Source organism: Barbus barbus, assembly GCF_936440315.1.
Source record: "Barbus barbus genome assembly, chromosome: 2".
Classification (NCBI taxonomy): Eukaryota; Metazoa; Chordata; class Actinopteri; order Cypriniformes; family Cyprinidae; genus Barbus; species Barbus barbus.
In genome coordinates, this window is record NC_136730.1 from 25,131,109 (window position 1) to 25,156,021 (window position 24,913).

Sequence of the window (24,913 nt, forward strand, 5' to 3'; positions counted from 1 at the left end):
TTCTGAAATAAAGAATAACAATGAATAAAGTAAATAAACTTTCCAAACAACACACAATGCTCGTGAATATATTACAAGAAATAAAGCAACACTGAAGTGGGAATTGAAATTACAAAGCGTAGTTTTACTAATGGCCGCTAGGTGGAACTCTTGCACCAGTAATTGAACAGACAGTACAACGTAATATAATGCTAAACGCAACCAAGTAAGATTACCCGTTGTACATCATGTAAACAATATGTACCGATTGTAAATACTAATCCGATAATACAAATCTTAGAGATCCATCAGTATTATATTTGCAGTAAACATAGGTCTTAACCATGTATTTGTACAGATCTATCGATCGAACTCTCATAACGTGCATAAATATCGTGGTAAACCAACAATATAACATCAAATATGTATACATAAGTCTACACACACACATTTACATATTTCCAGACAATGTATATCAATATAAACTTACGTTTTCAATAACGCACACACATCAGAACAAACTATGATCGGTTTCGATGTAGCTGCAGAACATTCTGTAGACCGAACTTGTCTGGGCACGTCCTTGACTCCGCCCACATATGATGTCACTGAGTACTTCAAATAAGAGTTCAACAGGGATTTTATACAGCCGCCCCCTAATTTGTATAGCAAATTAGAATCAAATAAAAGTCCCTGTTTTCTGAAGTTATGTATCACTGGTGTCATTGGGCACCTCTGGTAACACAATTAGTTTAGAAACAGGACGACTGTAGACTCGGTTCCCAATAGTTACTTCCGCTACTCGAACTGCTCCATCACTACTGGGAATGACTTTTTTTACTCTGCCTACTGGCCAGAGGGCTCGTGGCAATTGATAGTTCATAACCATAACTACCTGCCCCACTGATAGATTTGGTGTTGATTCTCGCCATTTGGCACGGGGTTGCAAATTTGGCAAGTAATTTTGAATGAACTGTTTCCAGAACTGGTCAGCTATGATTTGGCTATGTCGCCATTTCCTCTTTCCAAGCAGTTCCCCTGTGCCATAAACCACTTGAGGGAGGGAGGCATCCCGCCGCCCCATCAGCAAGAGATTTGGAGTGACTGGGTCTATGTCAGATATCTCTGATGATACATAGCCAAGTGGTTTAGAGTTTAGTATTCCTTCCACCTCAACAAGAACAGTAGACAGGACTTCGTCAGACACAATCTGATCCTTCAGTACCACTTGAAGGCAGGATTTAATAGAGCGGATTTCACGCTCCCAGGCTCCACCGAAATGAGGTGCATGTGGCGGGTTAAACTGAAAGGAAATACACTGTTCACTCAGTTTTTCTTTTATTGCTGGCTCAAGTGCAGAGAATGTTTCTTGGAGTTCTCGATTCCCACCTCTGAAATTTGTGCCCTGGTCAGAGATTAATTCGAAGGGTTTGCCTCGTCTTGCAATGAAGCGACGTAAGGCCATGAGAAAGGAGTCAGAGTCCATACTATGCAGAAGGTCCAAGTGAATACACCTTGTGGTGAGACACTTGAGAATGATTCCCCAGCGTTTTTCATGTCTTCTGCCTATCTTTACTGTAAATGGTCCGAAGCAATCAACTCCAGTTGACCAGAAAGGAGGCTGGTATAAACGGAGACGAGCAGCAGGGAGATCAGCCATTTTGGGGTTGACTGGTTTACTGCGCCATTTCCTGCATTCTCTGCACTGGCGTTGATATTTCTTTATGGTTTGTCTGCCTCGGATAATCCAGTAGGTTCTTCGCAACTCCGCAAAGACACGTTCGGGACCGGGATGAAGTAGTTGGCTGTCGTAGTCTTGTATAATGAGTTTAGTGATGGGGTGATCGGGTGCCAGTACAATAGGATGTAAGGTATCAACTTCAAGTTTCTCAGCCTTACGAAGACGACCTCCGACTCTAATAATTCCCAAGGCTTGATCATATTCAGGTGACAGAGTATTTAACCTACTGCTAGTATGTATGACTTTGCCATTCTGAAGTGCATAGACTTCGTCAGGGAAGCTATCCTTCTGGGCTTGTCTCAGAAGAAGCAGTTCAGTATCAATGCGCTGTGTAGCTGCCATTGGGGGTGCTGCTGCACCGTGTACAGACTGGTAGGTAGCTTGAACTAAGTCTACCCACGTGGCGTGCTGCTCTGGATCTGGCAGTGAGGACTGAAGGACAGCCACATGAGCACAGAAGAATGACTTTCTTAACTCATTCTCATCGGTGGAAGATAAGGTAGGTTGTGTTGGCCAGTGTTCTGGTGATTGCTGAAGGAAGCCAGGGCCCTGGTTCCACTGACAAACGCGAGAGAGCTCATAGAGAGATTTGCCTCTTGTAATATCATCAGCAGGATTTAGTTCCGAGTCCACATATCTCCAGTTATCGGAATTGGTCAACTCCTGTATTTCAGTAATCCGTGTGCCTACGAACACCTTATAATGACAGGATTCCGATTTGATCCATGTGAGAACTGTGGTGGAGTCTGTCCAGAGAATGGTGTTATGGACGTGTAGAGTAAGTTCAGTGGAGAGGAGCTTAGCCAGTTGGGCTCCAGTAAGTGCACCACATAATTCCAGTCGGGGCATTGATAGTTGCTTTTTGGGTGCAACACGGGATCTGGCCATAACAAATGAGGTATGAATCCTTCCCTCCTCGTCTTGGAGACGCAGATATGCCACTGAACCATAAGCTCGCTCAGAGGCATCACAGAACACATGCAATTCGATTCGGTCTTTGTCAGGTTCTGGACAGATTGGGAAATAGCACCTTGGCATGGTTACCATGGGAAGATACTGCAGTTCATTGGTCCACTCTAGCCATTTGTTAAGCATCTCCTCTCCAATGCAGTCATCCCACCCTCTTTTGCTGATCCACAGAGCTTGAACAAGAATCTTAGCTCGGGTGGTATAAGGCAAAATATAACCAAGAGGGTCATATTGAGAGGCTAGCACTCTATAAATATTTCGCATGGTGGGCTCCTCAGTTGATAGCAGACGATTTCGATAGCCAAGCTTATCAGACGTGCAGTGCCAAGAGAGCCCGAGCGTAGACTCTTGTGGGTCTGTTTTGTTTACAGTCAGCCACAGCTCGCAGCTTTCCGATCGTGCCTCAGTTGGTAGATGAGCGATTACCTCTGGGTAGTTACTGGCCCACTGCCTTATTTCGAACCCTCCAGCTGATAGTAACTCTCTCATTTTGTCTATGAGCTGTTTGGCTTCATCGGTTGAGGAAAGGGACTGCAAACAATTATCCACATAGAAGGATTTTAACACTGAGTCTACCACCTCTTCATTGCCTTCGCGATGGTCCATGACATGGCGCTGGAGGGCGTAGATGGCACAGCATGGACTACATGTGGTGCCAAACGGAAGAACGCGCCATTCATAGATGTCAGGATTTCTCTCCTTTTCCAGATCTCTCCACAAGAAGCGTAGCAAATGCTGGTCCTCTGGAAGGAGGCGCACTTGGTGAAACATTGAACGAATGTCTCCACTGATGGCCACAGGGTATTGTCGGAATCTGAGGAGAACTCCCAGCAAGGATGGACCCAGCGTAGGTCCTGGGAATAATTGGTCATTCAGAGAAGCTTGGCGGAACTGATAAGAGCAGTTGAATACAACCCGGGCTTTGTTATTATGATGTACAAGATGGTGGGGAATAAACCATGATTCATCTGTACATTTAGCCTCTTCAGGAGTGAGTTTAATTGCATATCCTGCCTGTTCGAGTTTGTGGATTTCTTTATTGTAGACCTCTGCCAGTTCTGGGTTTCTATTCAAGCGGCGTTCAGTGGCCCTTAAGAGAGCCATAACTGATTCTGGACCTGCATGCAAGACCATTGCATTCTTTTTGCGAAGAAGAGGAGTTGCATAGCGAGAGACTCCATCCACTTCAACTCTGTTTGTTTTTGCTTCCAGCATTGTAAGAGCATCTCTGTCCTGCTTGGATCGTGTCATATCTTTCACAGGCTGAAAGGGAAGTATGTCTACTTGCCATAGTTTTTCAACATGATGAGATAGATCTTGTGTGGGAGAGCGAAACAGCGAGATGTTCAAACAGGAAGTCTCCAATGGCTGGTCTAGGAATGTGGTTGGACCCTGGATGGCCCAGCCCAAACTTGTGCTGACTGCAACGGGACTGCCCAAAGGGCCCATCAGTACTGGCGCTCTCGGTGTGATAAGATGTGGGTAATCAGAACCGATAAGAAGCATGGGCTGTACCTCTTTGAAAGGTATAATGGGAATGTCTCTCAAATGCGCAAACTTTCGCTTCAGAGCGTCCACAGGGCAGGACTGTTTGGCAATGTTCAATTCTTGTGCTGTAAAGGCTGTGTGTATCTTATAGCGAATGCTCGGATTCACAGAGGCAGACAGTTCAAAGGAGACTGATGCACCCTGAATTTCTACAACCTCTTGTCTGATTGTCCTAAGAGCAAGTGATTCATCTGTCTTCTCCAGATCAAGGTAATGGACTGCTGTAGGGAGAATTATTGTCCTTTCAGACCCGTCGTCAAGAATAGCATATGTGTCCAGTATTCTCCCTTTGCTATGAAGTCTAACCTGAACCACTTTCAACATGACTCTGCCAGAGTGAGTAATCTGATCAAGGTAGAGAGTGCGAGGTACTGTATTGACAGTAAGAATGCTCTTGTTGATGTTGGTTGCAGTCTCGTGGAGAACTGATAAATGCTGTTCACCGCAGTTGGAGCATGGCTTTTTCAAAGTACAGTTTGCAGGCTCATGTCCTCTACCACACTTCCAGCATCGGTTGTTGTCCTTTATCCATGCTGTTCTTTGTGCAATGTTTAATTTGCCAAATTCAGGGCAAGAGTTGAGGTAATGCTGCTGGCATTTGCAGAAAGGGCAGTACGGCTTAAAGCTTTCCCGTTTCTTGACCTTTACCTGTTCTTTGTTTGTCTGCAATGGCAAAGTAGCTGAAGCGGAGGGTCTTTCTGTTGCATTATCCATTCCATAGTAGATTGTGGACTGTACCTTTGGTGGCTTTAGGGGTTTCTGCTCTCTGTTCTCAATGTGAGGTCTATCTGAACTATACAGCTCAGCTGCTCTCCTCGATATCTGAAGTGCTTGTGATTTTTTCTCTAGCCACTCTGCTAACTCAGGAAGAGTGTAGGTTCTGTCAGTCCCATTCTGGAGAATGCCTTTGGTCATGCAGTACTCAACAAAGCTATCTCTATAAGACAATGGGAGCTTGGTGAGCAATCTGTCGACATGTGAGCCACACATAAGCTCAGTTCTGGAGGACCCTTCCAATGTGTTAAGGAGACCAACAAGAGAGCTAACTGATAAAGCAAAGTCCTCAAACCCTTGAGCATCCCCTGGTTTCAATGGAGATGTACGGAGAATGTTGCCGATTTCTCCCTGTACCAGCTGTCGGGGCTGGCCATAACGCTGTTGCAAAGCTTGCATAGCTCGAGTATAAGGCCTGGGATCATACATATATCGCTTAGCTATCTGATAGGCAGCTGGTAATTTGAGATGATCAAGTAACACTTGAAATTTATAGTCCTCTGTCAAATGAAGGTGTGGGCCAAGGACACCATCAAGTCCCTTCTTTAACAGAGCAAAATCACTCTCCTTCCCAGTGGTGAAATTGATTAGCTTAGGTTTGGGTATTCCATAAGAGGAAGCGATAGCCATCTCCACCATGCTTGGAACTTGAACTGTTGGCTGAACAGTAGAATAGAATGGTACAGAATACGACTGTGGCTGAGGTATTGCATCTGGGGGCCTGACAGGTTGATAGCCCTGTGAGTATGGATCTGAATAATTTACAGATTGCAATGGGAGAGGTTCTGCATACTGCGACATCAAAGGCTGTGCTATAGCAAATGGCGGTAATGACTGCACGAACTGTGATTGCACGTAATTCGGATTCACAGTATTGCTTGGCACAGTTGTAGAATGTGCATGAGCTGGTGGATGGCTACGTACTGTTTGGTACACCGTAGGCGTAGGTGATGTCATAGGAAGGATGTGTTGTGATAGAGAGGACTGGACTTGGGGTTGGAAACTCTGCTGAAGATCACCAGGCCGTTGATAAACATAATGTGGATACATCATACCTGACGGAGCAGACTCTGGGCGAGGCTCACGTTGCTCTACATGATGCTTGGTGACAGGGACAGAGGATGGACGAGACAAGGGCTGTTGAGCCTGAGGTAGTAACCCTGGTGGCATCTGGACTGGAAGCTGACTGTGTGGCTGAGTTATTGCTGTGGTTGATGAGTGTGCAGGTATACCTTGAGAAGCGTACTTCGCCAGTTCATTGGTTTCAGAGCTTTGGTAAACTGGTTTCGGGTCTGCATAGAGAAAAGGCAAGCTGGCACTACGATGCTGGATGAACTGCTGTTGACTGCCTGAGTGAGGGACTGACTTCTGATGTCCGGCACCCGTAGCTTGGGAGCAGCTCAAGCCCTGATGCATGCGTGGTGAACCTTTGCCTTGTTCGAGAGACATTTGTAATGTGCTTTGTAGTTCTCTGATTTGCTCTTGAACATTCCAAACACACTCCTCCACTCTACGTAACCTTGTAGTCTCAGTGTACTGCTCAGTCCAAAGTCTTTCAGGTGTAGAAGTTCGATACTCATCGGCTGGAGCAGAGACCGTCTCACTGATCCGCATATGCTGTAAATCCTCTTGCAATGGGGGAGGAACGAGCTGCCGTGGTTGGGAAGTAAGTACAAAGTCCTCCATATGTCCAGGAATCCGTCGAATCCTGCCTGGACGGAGACTCTGTAGTTCTTCAATGTAATCTCGAGATGCTGCCATGAGGATAAGATGTTGTATCCGGCTCGAAGGACCACTTTGTTAGATGTATGTGCGAAGATACACTGGCTTTCCAACATCTAGTCCTCAACCTCGGTCAGAAGGTTGATAGGCAAAGATCCACGACAGTTTCAGGTCTCAAGCAGTGATTTATTACACAATCAGTTTGTTACATGTAGGTGTGTTTGTGTGTGTGGTTTCTGAAATAAAGAATAACAATGAATAAAGTAAATAAACTTTCCAAACAACACACAATGCTCGTGAATATATTACAAGAAATAAAGCAACACTGAAGTGGGAATTGAAATTACAAAGCGTAGTTTTACTAATGGCCGCTAGGTGGAACTCTTGCACCAGTAATTGAACAGACAGTACAACGTAATATAATGCTAAACGCAACCAAGTAAGATTACCCGTTGTACATCATGTAAACAATATGTACCGATTGTAAATACTAATCCGATAATACAAATCTTAGAGATCCATCAGTATTATATTTGCAGTAAACATAGGTCTTAACCATGTATTTGTACAGATCTATCGATCGAACTCTCATAACGTGCATAAATATCGTGGTAAACCAACAATATAACATCAAATATGTATACATAAGTCTACACACACACATTTACATATTTCCAGACAATGTATATCAATATAAACTTACGTTTTCAATAACGCACACACATCAGAACAAACTATGATCGGTTTCGATGTAGCTGCAGAACATTCTGTAGACCGAACTTGTCTGGGCACGTCCTTGACTCCGCCCACATATGATGTCACTGAGTACTTCAAATAAGAGTTCAACAGGGATTTTATACATGTGTCATTAAGCTGACCTCACTTCATTGGACCTAAATCAACAGCAAAGATCCTTATAAGCAATGGTTTGTGAAATTACATAAGGACATTCTTCATAGAGAACTGTTTATAAGATTCTTTCTTTACTCCATTGCATAGAATACTGCTGTTGTTTTTAGTTAATGAAAAGCACTACCTCAACCTTTGAGTGTCATCTGAGAGGCTGATATGATCTTAAACCGTGGCAGTGTATGAAACTGAATCATGTACATGTGAAGTGAGTGTCACTGGGGCTTAACTTTAACATGTCTCACCGCTTTCATCCAAGACAGGCTAAGCTAACTACTAAAAGAACAACGTGTACCAACAACGCTTTTGTAGAAAACGCGACGCCATCTATGTATTATATAATGACGTAAAATAAACACCCTCGCAGTTTTAATAACCCAAATTAAACTCATATATCTCTTATGGCAGAACACCGACATAATGGCCTTGCTAGCTAACTAAAGTTATAGCTCTTTACTGACATCTCTTTTGGAGTTTAAGAGTTTACAGTTTTGTATATGCATAAAAATATATACATTTACAGTCGTGCACGGCTTAATTTGTATCAGGGTTACACCTGGCACCGGTGACAGACTGAAGTGACAGCATGAGGCGATCAGGGCCCTACGTTCAGCTCAGATACAAACTGAACAAAGCCAGATATGACCTCACTTACAGTATATTTATGTCTCACGTACAATGTAAACATAACTGTAGTTTCAAGGAAACACTGACAAGCTGAAACAGCGTAAAATAGCAGCAGAATAGCCGTCCCTTTCTGAGAGCATCAAACACGCGCCAGGCAGGCAGCAGCGGCTCGCGCACTCAGCGCGCACTGACCGTGTTTGGTGAAGAGCAGATCACCGCCTGCTGGTCAGACGAGCCAAGCTTCACATGCTGACCAATGCATGGTGTAAAACTATAATAATAAAGGGTCTCATGTGCATGCAGGGCTGTAGAAGAATTACAATACTTGAATCGACCCCCAAATAAATATTTTATCAATCTTTAATCACCTAACCAGCTTTTTTTTCTTTCTTTTGTCAAACACAAAAATGAGATATAAGCGAAAATATCTCATTCACCATTCAATTTAATTATATATTCTGAGTAAATGATGACCGAATTAAAACTATCCCCTTTAAGTAGACTTTTTAAATCCAGTTGAGACCTTTTGAAACTAGGAGTAGGCCTAAAAGCAGACAAAACCACATATTATAGATGTATATTATAAGGCCTCTAGCGTGCTCTATTCTTTTTCTAATCTGTTTTCTTTTTATTTTATATAATAAAAAAAAAACTACATTTACTGCGTTAAGCTAACTGAGACTTGCTATAGCACTTGCATATCATTGCTCTTTTGTTGATTTTAATTGCTTCCATCGTCCCCATTTGTTAGTCGCTTTGGATAAAAGTGTCTGCTAAATGACTAAATGTAAATGTATTATATCAAAGAAGATATTTTGCATTGCATCGTGACTTCAGTCGTTTCTGTTTGTTTTATTGTATAGCATTCATCTTTGTGATGAAGAGGAGATAGGTCTCATAATTCCCCACGTCTTTTTCCTAAAGCAATTTATTGAAATGCATTGCTAAATGCAGATGAACTTGATTCAGAAGTAATGGGCCACAAAACCATCCTTAAAGCAATACAACGATGCCAAACTACTAGGATTTCTGGTAACAGGAAATTGTTTTCAGTCTAGCATCTGTTTGTCTACAGTAGATCCTTACATACTAAGAAAACATCTAGAACATATATATATGCTTTCTTTTAAATAATACAATTAAATTAGCTGTTTTACTTTCCCTGAAGACTGTGTTGAATATACACGTTTTGAGGGGTAATTGTTATACAGTTATTTTGTTGTTGTTATTTTTTCCTTTTAATTTATAATTTTATATTCCTCACCGTGTCACTGCCTCTTCTGTAACAAAGGGGCTTTGGCTGTAATCATTTCTTCGACATTTGACGGCCAGAGCCTGTCACTCCTGGCTGATGGGTATCAGGACTCTTGTGCGCTTGCTGCTTGTTTCCTTGGGTCTGTTTTAACGCATCGAGTCAATCTTCCTCTTCAGCACATATAGGTAGTAGACTTGATACGTGACCGACGAGAAGTTCACAGCAAAACCAAGAAAGTCATTTCGCGATTGTTTTTGTAGTTTTCTTCAAATCCTCGGAAGATTCATCTGAAGTGAGCGCAGTCTCGGCGGATTGCTGTGTTTGTGTTTTGGGGGAAATATCGCTGGTGACTGTTGCTCAGCTTCACTGCGCAAGCAAAGCAGCTACGCCAGACAGTGGATGGCTTTTTATTGAATGTAATTTATCATCGGTTATTTTTTAAGACCACACAAACTATTATACCCTGATATCCTGAACTTTATCATATTTCAGTCCTCGGTCAGCTGTGCATGCTGGTTGGCTTCAAATGGTGTCGACTGGTTAGCGATCTAAGTTAACCCTTTGTGCATCATCATCAGTGGAGGTGATTTCTCCTCTAATAATGTACATTTATTTCTCAAATAATGTGTTCATACATGCAGCTCGCGCATACTGCGTGCAGGAGGTCTGGCTAGATCAAAGTGGACTAATTTATGCGGACTGGGAGTGGTAGTGTCTCGGTTTTGCATGTTTGGATGTTAAATCAGACCCATATGTCCCGATATTAGCCATCTGACTGTGAAGAGGCAGGTCAGATTGGTTGCTGTCGCTCCTCCTTTTGTTTTGTCTTTTCACTGCTGAACTTGACATCTTCGTCGTCCATTAATCTGATTGTGAAGACTTCACCAGTCATGTTAAGATTGCATGCATGGTGTCAGAAATTTAAATACTTTCCTTTACACAATCCCTGTCAGATGCTCTGATCAACTGTAGACAAGACTTGTTACTTGAACTGCTCTTTAAGGAGACCTATCGAGACTTGTCATCCACTGGCTTGCAGAGCCTCTGCTCCACCATGCGCCTGTCGTCTTTCCTGGCTGTTTTCCGGCCTGCTCTGCCTCTCATCCTGGGCCTCTCTTTGGGCTGCAGCCTCAGCCTCCTGATGGTGTCCTGGACGCAGGGGGAGACCGATGAGGCTTGTGGAGATGACCTGGGCAATGGGAGACTCATACACAGTGGTCATATCAGGGATGTCCCAGATGGTCAAGATGGGGATGGGAATAAGGACTTCCAGCCTCGCATTGTGCCCTATCACAAGGACCCCAACAAACCACACAAGAAAGTCCTCAGGTGAGTCCCTGGATATCAGTTCATTTTGGTTTCATTTCTTATATAAAAGGACCGAAACTTCAGTAAGAAATGGTTCTTTTAGTTGTTATATATAAATTATAAAACAATTAGACAAGATCTCAGTATTTAAGAACATAAGGCCATAATATAAATTTGCAATGAGCTATGTAGATTTAAATGTATTTAAAATGATATTAAATCAGTTGTATCCTTTGGATCATGTTGGTATCAGTAGCCAGTATAGTAATGTGACTTGTGAGTGGGGTTTGTTTGACTTGGCAGACAGTTAGTAAGGTCTCAGCCGAGTATTTTTCACCTCGCCTCTGTGCTTTTCTTACAGCTGAATTCTTCACCACTTTGTGAAGCCGCAGACATAGAATCCCTTATTATTCCTCTCATAAAAACACCCATGGCTGCATATGTATGTCAGCTGTGTTTTATGCCCAAAGAGAAGTTTAGATGATAAACAGTTAAACTCATTTTTGGAAATTTTAGTCTCACTTCTGTCAACTGGGACTGAAACATTAGTAATTGTTTGTGTTGCATCTTCTTGTAAATTAAATAAGATAAAAAAAAATAGAAAGTGCCTGTTTATTCATCAGGCATAACATCTAAAAAAAAAAAAAACATTGGCATTAATTTAGATTACAAAACAAGTTTGCATAAATACAAGGGCATTATTAATAATGAAATATAATGCATTGCAAAATGATTTTGGATATTGGTTATTGGACATGTAAACAAAAATCATGCTGTGAGAAAAACGATATCGGCTGATCTCCACAATTGTCTTTAACTTTTACATGTTTTGACTTCTATTAGAGACGTAAATAACTGTTTTAATAAAACTTTGAGTTGAGCACACTGTCATTTTCATCATAATCAGATTACCAATAACAAATTCTATTTTATTAATTAATTAAGGTTCACTGAAGCTGTTTGCTTTAGAGATCATAGTAGTTGTCCCTCATTTGTCTCACTCAGCTATGTAATTGGCTTAGATCTCTATCCCCTCATTCTTGGCCTAAACCAGTTTAAACTAGTGTTTTAAATGCACAAAAGGATATCATTGTTTCAACAAAATAATTTTTTTAAGCTGTACAACTGGATTAATGGCTGCTAAAATTCAGCTTTGCCATCATAGGAATAAATTATTATATAATTATTATATAGCAATAAATTAAACTTTTAAATTAAATTAAAATAGGTAAAAAGCATTTAAATTTATTTAACATTTAAATTCTAATAATATTCACAAAATATTACTGTTTTTGAGCAAATAAATACAGCCTTGTTGGGCATAAGAGACTTAAAAAAACATTTAAAAAACACTCCCAACTTTTGAAGGGCAGTGGTTATGTACACTAAAATGAAACTGGTTAAATACTGGTGGTAAATGTTCTACTTTTTGTTTGTTTGCCACAGGACGCGCTACATCCACACAGAGCTGGGCATCCGAGAACGCCTTCTGGTGGGTATCCTGAGCTCACGTGCCACTCTCAACACACTAGGGGTGGCTGTCAATAAAACGGTAGCTCACCGTTTCCACCGTACCTTCTTTTTCACTGGCCTTCGAAGCGCAAAGGCACCGCATGGCATGGCTGTTGTTGCTCATGGTGATGACCGACCCGTCTGGCTGATGTATGAAACTATACGCCACCTCCACAAACACCACGGCAATGAGTACGACTGGTTTTACCTTGCACAAGATGATACATACACACAAGCTGAAAGGGTCATGGAGCTGGTTAATCATCTTAGTGCGGGGCAGGATATGTACATGGGACGGCCAGAGGAGTTCATCGGGGGTGAAGAACGTGCCCGGTATTGCCATGGTGGATATGGGTATCTGCTGTCACGTAGCCTGCTAGCTCGACTGCAGCCCCACCTGGACTCTTGTCAAAATGATATCCTCAGTGTCAAGCCAGACGAGTGGCTTGGTCGCTGCATCATCGATTACCTGGGTCTCAGCTGTGTGGACAAGCATCAAGTGGGGAAATGTTTTTTTAAAAGGCTGTAAATGAAAAGCTAAAACCTATTTACTAAAACAGTGGTGGTTTGAGATATCCGTCGAAGTAACCGCAGTGTCATTTTCTCATAATCATAATCTCATAGTGATAGTGAAAATGGAAAGTGATTATTGTATTGTGCTCGGTTATTTTGTTTACATCCATTAATCCATACCAAAAGCACAGAGAGAGAGAGAGAATCCATTTAAACCTGGGTCATGATCAGTGTTGTTGTGATCTTTTAAAATGACGTAGGAGATGACATACCGTTACTTTGAGCTGCAGAAGAACGTGGACCCTGAGCGCGAAGACAGTGCTCAGTTTAAGAACGCCTTCACTGTCCATCCCGTCTCTGAACCTGCCCTGATGTATCGCCTACACAAACGCTATAACCAGATTGAACTGGACTGCACTTATGCACTAATAAAGCTGTTACAGGTATGTTACTGCACTTCTTATTAGAAGAAAACATTCTCTCACTCGCATAAAGCTGCTAACTTCTAGAAAAGACACTTCATATAACATATGTAACATAACATTTGCCTTAAAACAGAACATTTATTCCTAAACGTATGGTAAAAATGTGCTCGTTTTCTGGCTGTTTAAAGTATTTTTTGATTGATGGAGTGATGAAAACACCTCTGTTATAACATTTAAATCCTTTAACATTTAATATGCTAAACAAAAACAAGTATTTTGAAGCTAGCTTTATCCAATGTTTAGATTTCAGAGTTTCCAAAAACTTGTAGTAGAAAACAATTGAATGTGTCTCGATGTACTTTGATTAATCAACAGGGGAAAGGATGGTGTATCAGTGTTTAGAATGTTCTCCTGTAGTGTCTTGCATTAAGTTAATTGCCCTTAGGCATATCTGCTGAATCATATGCAAAAACTTGATCCAGAACCAGCAGCTTTAGTTTAAGAATGCATTAATACCTCAGTGCATCTTGAGTTAGCTGTGCCTCTCTGAGACCTACACAAATATGCATTCTGAATAAGGATCTGATGATATACCTCAGTGAGCTACAACTCAGTATTAATCTGTTTTTCCAAGTAAATATGACACAATGTGTAATCAGATATTTGTAAGATTAAGTACGTCTTTCGGAGCAAGTAAACACACATTTTACAATCACATTATCGATGCATATTAGTCCGACTTGGCAAACATTATATATTTCAGTCAGACTAAAGCATTTACATTGCATTTTAAAAAGATGAATCATTACTTTAGTCCAAATGAAATTTCCTTGCTTTGATGCATAGTTTTTCTTGTCTGGGCAATGATGCTGCATAGGTAATGGGGCAAGGTGTTTGCAGCTGTCAGGCAGCCATCACGCATCACATAACAGCAGGAAATTAACTTGAAATGAGCTACCTCGGCTTTTCAACTGCATTTAGTTTGGATAGGATGACTTTGACTCGAGGAGAAAACTTTCCTTTCTGCATAATAAAAGAAAGCAGACAGACGACTGACATACACACTATTCTTAAATCAAAATGAAAGAATGGAGAACTTGTTCTCTTTGCCAGGTTAACATTTATTCTGTTGTTTTGGCCACAGAACCAGATCAATAACATAAGTGAGCTCACTCCAGAGGGCAAAGCCGGAGCCACCTGGCCCATCGGAATCAACCCACCGTTCCGACCCAAAACCCGCTTTGAGGTGATCAACTGGGAATACTTCACCGAAGAGCACATTTATTCTTGTGCCGACAGCTCTCCAAAGTGTGAGCTTCGAGGTGCGGACAGGGCAGACATCAGTTCAGTCCTGGAGACTGCAGTGGGACGTTTAAATGAACGCTATCAGCCTCAGTTACGCTTCCGTAAGCGGCGTCTGCTGAATGGGTACCGGCGCTTCGATCCCACACGAGGCATGGAGTACGTGCTGGATTTGGCTCTGGAAGCTTTTACACAGAAAGGTCACAGTCAGGTCATCGCCAAACGGGTGAGTCTGCTGAAACCGCTCAGTGCTGTCGAGATCATAACAATGCCATATGTAACAGAAGCAACACGGGTACAGGTGATCCTCCCTGTGACGGCACAGGATCAAGACTTTGTGGGTAACTTCCTTGACATGTATGTCATGAATGCTCTGGATACCCATGACAATGCTCTTCTCACCTTCTTGTTTGTGTATGACCCCTTCGATGCCCAAAGAGTCAGCCAGACGGACGTCCTTGCAGGTGTCAAAGCCATGATTGGTGAGGTAGAGAAACGTTACAGTGACGTAAAAATTCCTTGGATTAGTGTAAAGACTGAAGTTCCCTCACAAGTCAAGCTGATGGACATCATCTCCAAGAAGCACCCAGTAGACACCCTGTTCTTCCTGGCCAGCGTTTGGACTGAAGTCAGTGCTGACTTCCTTAATCGCTGCCGTATGAATGCTATCAGCAATTGGCAGGTCTTCTTCCCCATCCACTTTCAAGAGTACAGTCCCACTCTGGTCTACCGCGACCAACAGCCTTCCGCCGCTTCATCGTTTGCGTCTGAGGTGCTGCGCGATGGCCACTTTGATCGCCACGTCTTTGAAGAAGCCTGCTTCTACAATGCAGATTATATGGCTGCCCGCACAAAAATGGCAGCTGACATCTTGGACAATGACGAGTTGCTTGAGAGCATGGACGTCTACGAGATCTTTGTGCGTTATTCGGGGCTGCATGTGTTTCGGGCTGTCGAGCCAGCGCTAGTTCAGAAGTATGTGCACAGAGAATGTAACCCGCGGTTCAGTGAGGACATCTATCACCGCTGTGTGCTCAGTAACCTCGAGGGGCTGGCCTCTCGATCACACCTAGCAATGTCTCTGTTTGAACAGGAGCAGGCTAACAGCACCTGAACTGACTACTACTGCAACCCTAAGATGGCTCAAACATCTTGATTTTCATTAAGGTGGCCTTAAATGACCTACTGATATTGACCGAGTGAATTTCACCCAGATGCTGTGAACTTCTCTGCACAGATCCTCCAGTCATCTCAGTTCAGCCAAACGCGGTGAAGTTGCCTTGTTAAAAGTTGTTCAAAATATGTATGTCTTTCTTTTGTGGAACCTAGAAGACATTTTGAAGAATGTCTTTTGTTTTTTGTTTTTGTCTATAAAATGAATGTCAAAGGTGACCAGTTCTCTTTGTTGTATTCTGCAGAAGAAATAAATTCAGGTTTGAATTGACTAGAAGATCAGTAAATGATGACAGATTTTTCATTTTTTTTGGGTCCCTTTAAGGATCTACATAAAATGAATGAATATGAATGTGTAACTAATTTAACCAGAGAACAACATTCACAGTATCTTCATAACTCATTTTAAATAAAACTTGAGGAATGCATTTCACCTCGTTTACATTAATACCGATGATTGAATGCAGGAACCTGAAGTTAGCAATGGAAACGCATAAGGACCACATTCATCTTTTACCATATGAACATGTCAGACTTTAGGTGGCTAGTAGAGGTTCAAGTCTCAGCTACACAAGTAACTTGAGACATCTTTCTTCCTCCAGATATATGATTGTATGACCCTTGAACAGAATGTGCCAAATATTTCAGGACTGAATAAACAGATAATCTGTGAAACCTGATTATGAATCATTACTATGATGCACCCAATTCTATATATATATATATATATATATATATATATATATATATATATATATATATATATAAAATCAAGTATTAACTAAGAAACACTGGTTAACGGGTTAATCCCTGGTTACAAATTCCACATTTTTGCATACTAATGTGGTCTCTGGTTTGACATCAGTGACACTGAACACCATTGGTTCTCACGTATATAACTAAAAGTGACATTCCATATTTAAATATAGACAAATATATTTGTACAAAGAGTGCCCATACTCTTGAAAAACAGACTGGAGGAAATGAACACATTTTACTTATCTAGCTTAGTCTGGTTCACCACAATCTGCACATTTTCAGTCCCTTCCTCTTTTTCAACTGATTTTTAGCTGATGAGAGATGAAATTCAGTACACTGTAATATTTAGAGGGGCCTGAGACATTGATGTGAAATGGTGCCATACTATATGTATGGAGGTCTTTTTTTCCACTCTGTTATTTTCATGTATTTCAGAGAACAGAGGGAAGCCCTGTGGATTTTGCCAGGTCAAGAGTAGAGAGGTAGTGAATGGTTCTTTCAAAGCGGAGGGTGTAGCCAGCTGCTGAATACAAACACCACTTTCCTCAGTGGCATAATGACACATTTATCATGTGACAAGAGTTAAGAAAAGGAAAACAAATATTGAATAAATCACTAATAATTAATACTCCCTGCTGGATTACCACAAAAATAATGGTTTTCAGAGAGGAGTCTTTTATTCTTAACTATCACAATTGTATTATCAAACCACGTGTAACTTCATTTGATCTACTGATTTCCCCCCTTGGATTTTATACAAATACAGTGGTTCTCAACCATTTTGATTCAAAGCCCCCTTTGTCCAAGAAAATATTCAAAGCCCTTCTGTCAAAGGAGACATGTACCTCTGGTAATTCTGTTGTTGTTATTGTTGTTTTTTAAAAGATTGTTAAAATAATAATTTAAGTAATTTGATATAAATGAATGATGTCCCCTATTGGGCCCTGACTCCTTGGTTGAGAACCACTGCACTAATTCACATCACCAGAATAAACTCGACACACTTTCAGTATGGTGTTCCATTCACAAACTTTGGCAAGCGCTTGTTTATTTACATCCTCACTATGCTACACATGTACGTCTGTAGTTTTGATCTCTAGCTGAACAGTGGAACAAGATGAGAAAGCAAACATATACAGACTGTGTGAGAGAAAAAAAAAATACATAGTGGATCATTAAAACCTACTTGCTCAGATTCAGCTGGCAGTACTTCTATGAACAAACCAAGGAAAAAGACAAGACACTATAACCAAAACCTGGTTATAATGAAGGTTTGAGAGCCCAGGAGAACTCTAGTACTGAACACTTCAATACTTGTGTGGCATTTCATCAAAGCAATATCAATAAGCGATTTTTAGCACACAAACGGTTGGACATTTTCCCTTACAGAAGCACTGGAGGGCAGCATGATACACACTATGACTACAAGCAAGAGAGATGGTAACATTGGACCCTTGACCACATGATAGTCAGGTAAAGCACAGTTGGTGGCTTAGAGAATTAGAGAAGAGGTTACTTTACACATGCAAACAGAAAACCTTGTTCAGTCACTAATACAGCAACACAGGTAGATGTTATACTTCAAGTTTATAATGTTCAAAATGGCTGACTATACATGTAGTACCCACAAGATTCGATGGGAGGTGCTGTTGTTGCCTAACAGGCTCTGTAAAAATCATTGGTGTGCTTCTCTTATCCATATTAATTTGCAAAGTCTTTTTAAAAGACAAAGCAAAAAATAATATGAACAAAAATGTCCCCTGCTGTACATGTTGGTACTGTATGTAGAGGCTGTGACCCAGACACAGAGGGTCACTAACTAAAGAAACTCAGTGCTCTTCTGATCAAGTCCCAAGCTGTCAGAAGGTTTCTCGTGTCCTTGTATGAAAGTATAAAAATGTGTCCATGCAGCATGCATAGGTCTGAAAAAATACTGAATGACAACACACAGGTCACCAGAACTCCTCTTTCCTCACGAGAAGATGTGTGAGGATCACAGGCATACTGCAAGAACACAATAATTGACCTGGACAAACCATCTTTCAGCCAACAGTAAAGAAGCAGCAGGGGGTTCACGATCAAAACCCAGAGCCAATGAGAAGTCATGTGACATTTATTCCCGAGTTCATACCTCATTTCTCTACTTTTTTGTTTAGGTGACATAATTAGCTTGGAAAGCGTTCAAAGTGCTCAGTTATGATCCATGATTTAGTGCAAAGACTATGAGTCAAAGTAATTTAACAAAAGCACTGTTTTCACAGCTATGGAGAAATGGGAATTTAAAATGTGTATTATCTAAAAAGTCCTTCATCTAGTCAAAGTCTGTGCACTGTCTTTTTAAAAGTAAATTGCACCTTTGGTAAAACATCAAACAACACTAATGCTATTAAATCCTTTGACATTAGTGAGAAACACAAATGCCCACAGTGTGTTATTTTAAACAACACTATTGAAATAATGCAGGGTTCAAAGAAACTTCTCCAAGAAGATGGTAATGCCAGGTGCACAAAAAAGGTTTTGGTGAAGCATAAAGAAATGTCTGAAGAGACAAGATTTTACAGAATATTCACTTTTATCTAGCTGACTAATGATCTGGGCACACATCTGGGTCCAAATGCTTCTTCAGATCCCCAAAACAAACAACAAATGGTGCTAATATACAATTATAATACTACTAAAAAACATGATCCTAACCTTTAAGTTCAAACTGGAATCTCAGTTGGCTAGACAATGATTCATCTTTTCTGACTTGTTAAAATTTTGGTGACTGGGACACTGTGAGCCCAGATTGTAGTGTACACTGGAAGCTTAGCTTAAAGGTGTACCATTAATGTGCAGTGCTCATAAACGGCACCTGAGATTGTTATTACGGACTGCTGATTCTTATTTCAAATGGAGGCTTGGACCCAGACAGTATTTGATACGACTTGACAAGCGGATTATATTTCTGAATAACTTGTATCGGCATGCTGGTATGGCCCATTTTCCTTGTATATGTGACAACTTCTCAAAAACTGTGACCTATCAAATTCCTTCAAAGTGAACTAATGACTATGTCAGTACTGTCCTACAAAGGCAAAATGCAGCAACTACACAGAATTCAATCAAAAAAAGTGTGAAAATTGATCAAAACTTTGAAGTCATTCTCACTTGAGTGTGGGTGTAGTTACTGTTTTGTCTTTATATGTCAGGATAGTTTTTAAATACTTGATTAAAACAACCTCCTTCAATCTTCAATCAATGTTTATGTACACTATATACTTAAAAAACGTAGCTAAACGTCATTATTGTGGCAGGGCCAGACAGCAGAGTGACATACTCTGTAAGCCACTAGCTCAGTTAATACTGAATGATTCTCCTTTTTAAGCTGCCTCCCTCAAAGTACCTCATAAATACACTTCTGAATAAAAGTGTTAATAATGGAGCCAATTATTGTAGCTCCACTGATTCCCAACACTGACAGACATACAAAATGACCTTTTTGATCAATACCCAAGAACAAAATTGGTACAAGTGTGGACTAAATTAGAGACATCATCAACACCTGAGCCCAAACACACGTTAATCACAGGGAAAATGTGTGTGAATGCCAGGAATTGATGACTGACAGGAAGGAAGGCTGAATCACAACTGAATCAACGTTGGATCCACAGTCTAGGAGACTGAGCCGGCTCTGAAGTCATCAAGTTCAAAATGCTGGTGGATGTCATTGGTATTAAAAACCAGAAATCCAAATAGTGCATTGTGAGATGATTTCATCCAGGAATGGAAGACACAGCACTGTGATTGGCTGAAATGCACATAATATACAATGGGGCTGCTAGAGTAACAGTGTGTAATTGGTCCAGTGTGGTGGATTGTAGGTCAAAGTGACAACAATGATGACCGGACACGCACACAAACCCCAAAACACTGCGAAAAATAATGCAGGGACCTCCACGTGGAGGCAGTGTTGTCACAAATGAGCCATGTTTTCTGAATGCGGTCGGTGTGAGTTCTAGGTGTTCCTCAAGGCCAAGGTCTGCTCCAGCTCCTGCCTCTTCTGCTGAATCTTTGGAAGCAGAAAGACAAAGAGCCAGTCAGTTTTTGTCCAGTGCAGTGAGGACACCGACACTGACGTGCAAGCTGTTATAACATCCTGTTTTATAGTAGACCAGGAGGAGGTTCAACACTAGTCATCGTATCTTTTGATATTCTTACCTTGCAGTAGAAGTAACGGCTAACAGCCTCCTGAGACCAAGGCTGATGATAAAACTCTGCTCTCCTCTCTTCCTCTGGGTTCCCAACAACATCTGTCATCAGCTACAAACATTCAAAAAGTGTTACCCGATAGAAATGAAGGACAACATCAGGACAAACATGATGAAGGACATTAAGTCTTTTTAAGGGCATACTTGCAGAGAAAGAAATCACATACTTTACATTAAGTTTTTAAAAGGAGTCTCTTACACTCTTTCTGTCAGGACTACTATCGTCAAAGATGACTGACAAATAGCATACAGTTTGGATTAGTGGTATGGTTCTGTTCTGGGGAAGAACTCCCTGTGCGTCCATGCAGCCTAGCATGGATGAGAGCAGGGAGAGCAGCGATAACCCCCCAGGGTAAACAGAACAGAACCACCAAAAGTATTGCAGATATTGTTAAAGTTCAGTAATTTACATACCGATTTTAGAATTAGTCTGATTCAAAAGAGGATCAGAAGGCTGGATCCTGACTGACAGAGGAGGAGTTGGGGATGGAGGAGGGTAATTAGCTATTGAGCAATGAGAAAACTGCTGATAATACTTAAGGACCTTATATATGGATGCTTAGATAGGTGTCGTATTCCTATAGGTAGATGGGGATCAGCTGAGAGTCAGCTGATGCGAGCTTGACTAACGTGACCTGCCAGAACTAGCGCTACGCTAGATTTATCAAAATTCAGTAAAATCAGTAATACTGACAAATTTTAGAAAAAGTAATTTTCTAAAATATTATTACAATTTAATTGAACTGGTGTCCATTTAAATATATATTTAATTATTTGATTTTAATTTATTCCTGTGATGGCAAATCTGAAGTTTACTGCAGTCTTCAGTTTCACATGATCCTTCATTTTGTTTACTGTGTTGAGACTTGCTGAAATCGCGTTTGGTCTCATACTGTATCGCGTATCTTGTCAGTGTCTGCACTTGCTTGGCCATTTTTTGTGATAAACAGGAAAGTGGGTCCAGCTGAATTCAAATAGTGATTTGTTAGATGGGTATAAAAGGTTATTATACCGCGGCAGCCGTCGCGTAAAGCCCTCCTCGTGTGAAGACCGAAGAGTGTAAAGACCATCGACTCTACCGTGCGACTCAACCGGGCAGGGACACCAGGAAAAATATAAGTATCGCTTTTTATTTTTCCTCTTTCCTACAACTTGTTTCACTTCTGTTTCAGTTTTTATAACCATTTCTTACTATGTGTAATTTGTTCTTGTTGTTTTAAAACGTGTGATTGGCTCAGTGTTGATGTCTGTATAAGTTTGTTTATTCACTTTTAGTTTTATTTAATTTGTTATTTTAGTATTTCATACTATATGGAAATGAAATAATATATTGAATTTATTTTTATATGTATGTATATGTATATGTGTGTGGCTCTACATACACATGTAGTGTTGGTGTTTGGCTTAGTGTTATAAGCATTATTATACTCATACCTTTTGTTGTTTTAATATTTTGAATTGTTTTTAGCTTATTTTTTAGTTTTCATTTAAATGTTCAGTATTGAAATGTTGTTGTATGCATTTGTCAATTTTATGTAATTTCTTTATTTTCTTAAATGTGTGTATATAGTATTTACAGAGTTTTGACTTTTAGTTTTAGTTAACGTACTTTTTCTTATTTGTAATTCGCTTTGGATAAAAGCGTCTGCTAAATGACTAAAAGTAAAGTAAAGTAATCATTCTAATATGCTGATTTGGAAATATTTCTTATTATTATCAATGTTGAAAACTGCCTAATAGTTTTGTGCAAACCATGATACTGTTTTTTTCAGGATTCTGTAATGTATAAAATTTTGTTAAAAATCTTTTGTAATAATTTAGTCTTTATTCTCCGTTTTAATTAACTTGATGCATTCTTGCTAAATAAAAGTATTAATTGTTCTTTGTTTGTTTTAAATCTTGAGCCCAAAATGAATGACCTTCACCCACGATTTTGAATGGCAGTGTATGAGAGCTGTTCAAGCTTCAGATTTTACTAGTGGAAACCACTGAATATGAAGCAAATACCTTGTTCTATAAATCTGGTTCAAAGTGTGTAATTTCTCTATGATTAACAGCAGCAACAGAACAGCAAATGTAATTTCCAAACAGGCTTTCCAAACACTCCTACTGCCCCTTCTGACCTGTTGTTCCAAACAGGTAGTCCAGCCCTAAACTCATGCCATTGGTTCAGCCAGAAGTTGACATATCAGACCACTCAAACAATACAGTGTTTTGAAACCAGCAGAGAGCCACTGTGTTTACACTTTTTGGGACTTCAGCCTAAAGCTGGCTTATACTGTATGTATCTGTCTCAGCACATTAAACTAAAATATGAGAAAGCACTGTAGCAGAAAACACACTTCATTTTCAAAAAATATACATTATATAAATATCAAGAGTCATGTGTAGAAGAATGAAAGTTATTGCAAACCTTCAGATCTCTGCTCTGGGATTTGAGCCAGTCCTGGATGTAGCCTTTGGGATCTCTGGAGAAGCTGAGCATGAAATCTCTCTGGATCTTCAGCTGATTGATGGACTCAATAGTCTCGTGGATCTGCAGAGGATTTAGAACAAAATTGAAAAATCAAGGATGTATTCACAGACATGATGGCACTGCAGAAGTTGTTAAATCCTGATTATTATCCTGCTGTCAGCTTAACTGTAATAATACGAGTCGAAATCAGAGACTCTATAATTCAGAAGAAAATGTCTAGAAGTTCAATCATCTGCTCCACTGTGCCCACACTGATGTGGGAGACGTGCTCTAACCTTGTTGTCCAGAGAGGCGATCTCTTGCTGATTGGCTGTGGAGAGCAAGAAGCTGCTCATTTGTGCTTTAAGGGGATCTTCCACCTCTACATCAATGTCATAGCACGCTGTCTTTTTCTGATCATTAGCGTCAACGCTGTACAAAAATAACCTCAATGAGAATTCATGTTATGCATTTTTCATAAAATTAGTAAGAGAAGATAGAGAAGACAAAGCACAAGGCACAACGCCTGAACCAAAATACTCCTGTTTTGGATTATCGGCATATCGACACAGAGACGTTATGAGGTTGAATTAAAATCATTTAAAAAACATTGTTCAAGAGTATGGGGCCATGTTCTTGAAAGTCTCTTATGCTCCCAAAGGCTGTATTTATTTCATCAAAAACATAGTAAAAGAAAAATATATATTGTGAAATATTATTCATATTTATAATAACTGTTTTCTATTTGATTATATTTTAAAAAGTAATTTATTCATGTTATGATAAAGCTGAATTTTCAGAAGCCATTACTCCTGTCATTAAGTGTCATTCTAATATACTGATTTGGTGCTCATTTTTTTTCAAGATTGTTTGATGAGTATAAAGTACAAAATAATTGTTTATTTGATATAAATCTTTTGTAAGATTATTAATGTTTTTACTGTTTTAATGTCCTTGCTGAATAAAATATTAATTTCTTTAAAAAAAATGGCTGACCCCAAACCTTTGACCAGAAGTGTTTAAGAGGAAGAACACTGTATTTTCGTAGATATCTGCAATAAATATGACACATTTGTACAGACAAGCAAGTAGACAACAAAACCACATAATCAGACATCCAAACCTAATCATGTGATTGATGACAATAGGGTCAGGGGGAAGTAAAAGGTTGGTGAGGCGCTGTGGAATTTCAGAGAACTTCAGACGTGGACAGTCAAAGATCTGTGAGAGAAAAAACACAAAAAGCTCTTTTTTAAAATACAGTATACTGGCTTTTGATAATAATTCCACTATGTGTTTCCACCAGCAGTGTAATTTTAAATATAACATACATTATAGGAGATTAAGTGAGGCTGATTCATTCATTAATTACAGATTGTGATTAATGTTAATTAGGGATGCACGATATTGGATTTTTCCTATATCCGATATTTTTCAACTCATTTTGGCCGATACCGATATATTTCCTTTTGTTTGGAAACAACACCAAGTCTCTCCTGTGCAGAAATTATAAGCAAAATATTTTACATTTTTTGTTAGTTTTTAACAAGAACTTATTTATTAAAGTAAAAAATTAAGGTTTTTTTAACAGTACATTGAAGCTTTGAAAATAACTATAAATAAACTTCATCAATCGCATTTTCCTCCCAGAAAGATGCAGTGCTAGCCCTAACATTTTATTTTAAGATTTAA

At 40.1% G+C, this 24,913-nt stretch overlaps 2 protein-coding genes across 5 annotated transcripts in view; one reads left to right on the forward strand and one right to left on the reverse strand.

The window, feature by feature from the left end:
- Positions 1–10,578: 10,578 nt before the first annotated feature.
- On the forward strand, positions 10,579–16,030 carry LOC306879191 (chondroitin sulfate glucuronyltransferase-like; the record flags this gene model as incomplete). Its single annotated transcript, XM_079431989.1, is given in 6 exon segments — positions 10,579–10,853; positions 12,279–12,861; positions 12,864–12,883; positions 12,885–12,906; positions 13,118–13,300; positions 14,427–16,030. Coding segments are annotated over 6 exon segments (2,355 nt in total). The 3' UTR covers positions 15,699–16,030.
- A 1,148-nt stretch (positions 16,031–17,178) lies between these two features.
- smarcd3b (SWI/SNF related BAF chromatin remodeling complex subunit D3b) overlaps positions 17,179–24,913 on the reverse strand; it is a 44,740-nt gene continuing 37,005 nt past the window's right edge. For all 4 annotated transcript variants that reach the window (XM_079440471.1, XM_079440469.1, XM_079440470.1 and 1 more), the window contains 5 exons: positions 24,345–24,442; positions 23,518–23,653; positions 23,180–23,302; positions 20,717–20,818; positions 17,179–20,567 (listed from right to left, as the gene is read on the reverse strand). In XM_079440471.1, coding sequence (XP_079296597.1) covers positions 20,514–20,567; positions 20,717–20,818; positions 23,180–23,302; positions 23,518–23,653; positions 24,345–24,442 — 513 coding nt within the window. In that variant the 3' untranslated portion in view covers positions 17,179–20,513. The remainder of the gene's footprint in view (positions 20,568–20,716; positions 20,819–23,179; positions 23,303–23,517; positions 23,654–24,344; positions 24,443–24,913) is intronic.